The 6,230-nt window shown below is 40.0% G+C and overlaps 1 protein-coding gene across 1 annotated transcript in view; it reads left to right on the top strand.

Annotated features, from left to right (window-relative positions):
* LOC103803498 (multiple epidermal growth factor-like domains protein 10) overlaps positions 1–6,230 on the top strand; it is a 46,511-nt gene that overhangs the window by 33,646 nt on the left and 6,635 nt on the right. The window contains exon 8 of the mRNA XM_009076061.1: positions 2,381–2,593. Coding sequence (XP_009074309.1) covers positions 2,381–2,593 — 213 coding nt within the window. The remainder of the gene's footprint in view (positions 1–2,380; positions 2,594–6,230) is intronic.

The following is a 6,230-nucleotide window of genomic DNA, read 5'->3' as shown; positions in this document are numbered from 1 at the left end:
TTCCCTGCAGAACAGGCTGTATTGGCCATTCTTTTGTTTTTAAAGCTACTCCAAGGGCAGGAATGGGTCAGCATCAAGGCTGTAGACCTGGTTCTTATTTCATGTCAGTGAACCGGCAAGGGAGGGAACAGTTATGCAAAATGTGTGGGCACTGGCTGAGCTAGCACAGACATACCAGCAGCAAAAAGGATGTTTTTCAGAGTGCTAAGCTATTCTTCACTTCTGTGTGTAACTTCAGCAGTGTTTGTCTGAGATTTTGGTGTGGTGGTGACTCCTGGAAGCTGGTCATACAGCAAGAAAAAAGAGCATGAAACAGTTTCTAGGTGATCTGAGTTAATACAAGGAAATCTGGTTTAAACTACCTTTATAATTCTTCTGCCTAATACTTTTTCCTTGATACCTGTCCTCACCATGAACTGGAAAAGAGTCTTCCAGAAGCTGATGAAGATGCACTTAAAAGAAATAATAAAGTTGAAAGGTTAAATTTTGTCTGTTCTGGCTGGGATTCCTGATTGTCATTTGGAGAACAGTCACACTCAGCTTTACTTGTTTTACTTCACTAGGAAACATTTAAACAGGTTTACTAGCTCTATTATTATGCTATGCCTCTGAAGAAAAGCAAATTTTTTGCTGGTTTCAGTCAGGACAGAGTTACAAATACCTTGAAACTTCTGGATATCAGTATCAGATTGAGACAAGTACTGTAGAAGCACAAAATGAACATGTATACCCATTCTACCTCAGAAGGCTCTGCTAAATTGTGTGACCTTTCACAATGCCTTGTTTCATGCGTCTTTGAAATTCTCATGCAATGAACCACCAATCATACAAAAAAACTCCCTGAAGAACAACCCCCCAAAATAAGCCAAGTTCATCAGAAAAATAGAAGGAGAACACCAAGGAAGTTCTTTTATAGGACTGGGGAAATGAGCAGGTTATAAGCTGATAAAACCATCGATAATGTGCTGTATTATCAAGTAGTATTTTTGTGCAATCCGTAACTTGATAAAACTTACAAGTACACAAATTGCAGAAGATGGTATGTGTCTGATACCACCTGTTGAGTTCACAGCACACCTAAGGCCTTTAATGTCAGCACGTTCTGGCCCTAAATATTTGGGATTTTGTTGTCTTTTTATCTGAGTCAGCATAATTAAGACTCTATAGGATGCTTGTGTTGAAAAATATGGGCATTTTTCTTGACAAATAGGCTTTGAAATGTTGTCACCCTTAGCTCTGAGGCATGAACCTGTTGAGCTGAGACGTCTGTTCTCATATATATAATCAAATATTTTAAATGCATTTAGTGCCTTTAGTATTGGCACTCAGAATTTATCAATTCAGATGTAAAACACAGAGAAGATAAAGCTGAAAACATCAAACTCCTAAGACACTGCCAAATGTAAATGCTGTCCAGAAACTCATTAGTAAATGAGTTGCAAGTTTTAGAAGTAGAATACTGAAAATGATCTTCTAATCAGGCTGGACAGTTAAAGATACAGCCTGATCTTTAGGTTAAATAATGTCTTTCATGTGCAAAAAGTTAAAGAAATAAGTCTGTGCTAAAGTGTCAGCTGAAGTTTTTAAGCTAAAGTCTCTATCTTCTTAAAGCTCAGTGAATGAAAGAGGAAGAAGTCTCTTTATTAAGATACATTTTCCTTAAAAAGCAACCAAAATCATTGCTACTTTCCCATGTGGGTTACACTCAACTCTACTAATTTTCAGCAAGGTCAGATGAAAAGGTTTGAGTCCCTGAACGTTTTTCCATGTCATCCTATGCATTTTTGATGGGAAAAATCAACAGCAACAACAAAAAAATAGTTTAGAATAAAATTCTGAAAAGGAAGGTGCTCAGGAAATGTCATGTTTATGGAAACAGAGGTAGAAAATATTCTCATCGGAGACTGTGGAGTGTGATTGCCAGGGAGCTGCCTGACCTGGGGCTGTGTGTGCTGGATACTCACACATTGCTAGGAGGGGAATCCAGAGCACTGCAAAAAGTTGGATGGCTTTTGAAACCAAATACTAGAAAAGGTATCCCTCCATTCTTCAGGTCCGGTTCGAGATGGTTTGGTTATGTTCTGGTTCCTGGATTTGAAGTGCAGGAGTCTGTGTGTACACATTGTCTCCAGTGCTGGGGAGAAGGGAGACCTTTTCCAAAGGACTTGGCAGAGCCAATGTTTTTAAGCTTGTCTAGCTGAGCAGCAAAAGAAACCAGAAACAGGTCATTTAAAATACAAAGTTATACAAATTTTTGCTCAATTGAAGACGCATTTTTGACTAGTATGAGATTCCTTTTAACCACATTTCTCTTAAATCCCCCAAAGCTGTGGTGTATATGAAATAAAGCTAATTTTTATTCGGGTTTTTTTCCCCACAGATGCCAAGATGAGTGTCCAGTGGGGAGTTACGGAGTGCATTGCGCAGAGACCTGCAAGTGTGTGAATGGTGGGAAGTGTTACCATATTAGTGGTGCCTGTCTCTGTGAACCAGGGTATACTGGAGAGCACTGTGAAACCAGGCTCTGCCCAGAGGGAATTTACGGCCTCAAGTGTGACAAGAAGTGTCCCTGCCACATGCCCAACACCTGGAGGTAAGATTTACACCCTTTAGCCTGCTTTCTTTTTCTGTATAAAACATAGAAATACAAATATAATCTGAAAATTAATGTTTCCTGATTTTTCTAGCACTTTCATGCAAACCAAAGCAGCTAAAGACCTGCAAGAGTATTCAGTATTCTCTAACCACACTGAGAAATAAAAGATCTACCCTAAAGAGCTTCTGAATTTTAGTACTTGCAAGTATATTTGATAGTAAATCAACTGAATGTTTAGATAATGTGTGACCTTTATATTTACCTCCTGAATAAATCATATTGTTCACTGCATGGTCAGTACACATCCTAAATCCCTTGGATATTCTGGTGCACTGTAGATGAATTGAAATCAATGGATGTATAGTCATCTGAGTTGGGTTTTCTCCCTCTCTCCCTCTCTGTATGTGTAAATACAGAATTGCTGTTGGTGACTATTTTAATACAAAATTTCCAAAACATCACTAAGTGTAAATACAGGTTTCAAAAATTAACTTTTTTTGTCATTTGAATTATTTCTTTCTAGTAAGCAGATAAAATCTGATCCCTGGAAATAGAATGAAAATAATTTTATCATTAGCTTAACTTTTACCATCTCTCCTTATTCAGGCAGTAATGAGTCCTATTTTTTGAGGGTGTTTTTGTGTCTTTGTGGATTTCACAGACTTTTGGCACATTGTTATGAAAAAACTAGTTATTTGGAGACAGAGATTCAGCTATGAGGGAGGAATGTCAGATGTCAGTTGAGGCGAGACAACATATTTATAGAACAATTCTGGACAGCTTTCTCTTGTTACAAAACACAGCTCTCCTGATTAAATACTATGGTCCTTGTGCATTCACTTACACATTCATTTAATTGCATTACTAGTAACAGCACCTTAGACAACGTTTGTGAGCATAACCTAAGATTTTGCTGTTGAAAGTAGCTGCAGAAGGAATTTGCAGAAACTGTTGGTATAAAATGCACTTTTCCTCATAGATGAAATAAAAGCCTTTAGTCAGAATTCAGCAGTGATGTTATATCACTCAGACATGCATGGAAATAGCTGTTCTGTTAGGCCTCTGTGAAAAATGACTTTGTGTTTTTCAACACACCTTTTGTTGACAAACTGTGTGACAGCAAACTGAATTCTGTTCCCTTTCCATTCATAGGCTTTTACAGTTGTCTATTTTCGGTTCTGTTTATCTCATTTACCTGAAATGCCTTGGTAAAAAATCCCCAGAGTTGTTTTGATGTAAAATCAAGAAGTCAAATATCTGGGCAATGCATTCAGCAATAAATGGCTCCATAATGCTGACCCATCCAGCTCTCAAATTATGCTAGTAGAGCAAATACTATTGTATTATGAATTATGGTTAGCTGCTTTCCTGAAAATCTGTCTGCAGACTGTGGTAGCAGCCTTGTTTGACAGGAATGCATTGCACTGTATAGTGTTTCTAATATTACAGGGATTACTTCTGATTCATGTTCAACACAGCTGTTCATTTATACCACTGGAAGACAGCTTGTGGTCAAACCAGATCACAAGTGTTCACAAGTAAACAGCAGCATATGGCTGGTCTGTTTTTGAACATATTCCCCTCTGTATGACAAATCAAAAGGCACTTAAAGCCCTGAAGGTGCAGGAGCATATTGGCAAGGACATAGTCATCTGTGAGGAAAACAAGTATTTTCATTACTTCACAAGTGTATTTCACATATATAAAGTTCCTTCCCCCTGGGTCAGGAAGTGACTAAGACCATCAAATAACAGAAATCAAAGGGTATCTGGGTAATAGTATAGAAGACAAAGCTCCCTGTAGACACTTTTTAGAAGTTGTGTCTGGTTGTGTTCATCTCTCACTAGATGTCAGCCAGCCAGGAGACAGCTCTTTAAGCATGTCAGGGGGTATCCTCAGCCCTTTCTTGCCTGCCACAAGTACTGCTTGCTCTGGCTGTAGCCTAAGGATCTTCTTCATAGCACTAATCCGTTTAGCAGCAATGTGACAACCAATAATCCCAGGGCACAAAAAAGGGAGTACAATTTCTTCTGCAAATACATTTTTTGTGTCTGTAGGTCTTGGATTCTGTTAGCCCTTCTAGGGGCCTTGATACCATAACAGCTTTTTTCGTCTGGGTATGATCACTAATTCAGGTATCATAGAATCAGAGTCACAGAATGATTTGGGTTGGAAGGGACCTTAAAAATCATCTCATTTCAGCTGGCTGCCATGGGCAGGGATGCCACTCACTACATCAGCTTGCTCCAAGCTCCATCCAGTCTGGTCTTGGACACTTCCAGGGTTGGGGCATCCACAGCTTCTCTGGGCAACCCATGCCCCTGCCTCAGCCTTGAAGAGGAGCAGTTGGTAAACTTAGAACTCTAGGTTATTGGTGTTCATAGATATGGAAATGAACTAAAGGTTAATTAAAAAAATGCTTAGCTCCAAAAAATATTGCTGCAAAATATACGTATTGCAGCATACAAGTGTGTCTAGCCAGTTTCTTCAAGTACTTACAGATACAAACCATTACAATACACCATAGTTCAAAAGTGTATACATTTTTATTGCTGTTTTATGATTGAGAGAATTGCTTCCAAACAGCTGTGGCAATAATTCATAACTTGAATTTTGAGTAGGCTAAGCTGTAGAGATTTCCTGCTGCTGTTGGTTGATGGCAGCTCCTGGGGATGTGAAAGGCAAACCCATCCTTGCTCTTAGTCATATCACAGCCTTTATTAAATGCTTTGTAAAGCATTAGAAATTGCTATACTTGAGAGATTTTATTCTGAGAGGCCCAGAGGACAGCAACAGGTAACAACCCCCTGTGGCAAGAGTTTTTAACAGATATTCTACTCAATTGCATGCTTTGACATATATGAAAGGATGTGCACTAGAGTGTAAATCAGGCACAGACCTCTGTTCTCTGTGACTAGGTGACATTATCCATGTTTTCTCCCTCTACTCTGCTCTTATGAGACCCACCTGGAATACTGCGTGCAGTTCTGGTGCCCTCAGTGTAAGAAGGACATTGAACTGTTGGAGCAAGTCCAGAAGAGGCCATGAAGTTGATAAGAGGACTGGAGCATCTCCCATCTGAAGACAGGTTGAAGGAGTTGGGGCTGTTGAGCCTAGAGAAGAGGTTTTGTGGAGACATCATAGCAGCCTTTCAGTATCTGAAGGGGCTCCAGGGGAGCTGGGGAGGGACTCTGTGTTAGGAGCTGCAGTGATAGAACAAGGGGTAATGGGATCAAATTGAAGGAGGGGAAATTTAGGTCAGATATTAGGAAGAGGTTTCTTCCTGTGCGGGTTGTGAGACACTGTCCCAGGTTGCCCAGGGAGGCTGTGGCTGCCCCAACCCTGGCAGTGTTCAAAGCCAGGTTGGATGGAGCCTTGAGCAACCTGCTCTGGTGGGAGATGTCCCTGCCCTGGGCAGGGGTTTGGTATTAGATGGTCTGTAAGGTCCATTCCAATCCCTAAATTCTATGATTCCACCACTGTTTCACACCTGTAGAGTGGGGTCATTCTGTATCACCAAGTAATTTGGTACAGTTCAGCCTGGAATTATGATTTCTTCGTGACATGAGCATTAGTGTGGCTTTTTTGTCTCACGGTTTTTCTAAGGCACATATATAGGATTGATTGCAATTGT

Source organism: Acanthisitta chloris, unplaced genomic scaffold (assembly GCF_000695815.1).
Source record: "Acanthisitta chloris isolate BGI_N310 unplaced genomic scaffold, ASM69581v1 scaffold7490, whole genome shotgun sequence".
NCBI lineage: Eukaryota > Metazoa > Chordata > Aves > Passeriformes > Acanthisittidae > Acanthisitta > Acanthisitta chloris.
Note: the sequence above shows the minus strand (reverse complement) of the source record. Positions and strands in the feature narration are given on the sequence as shown.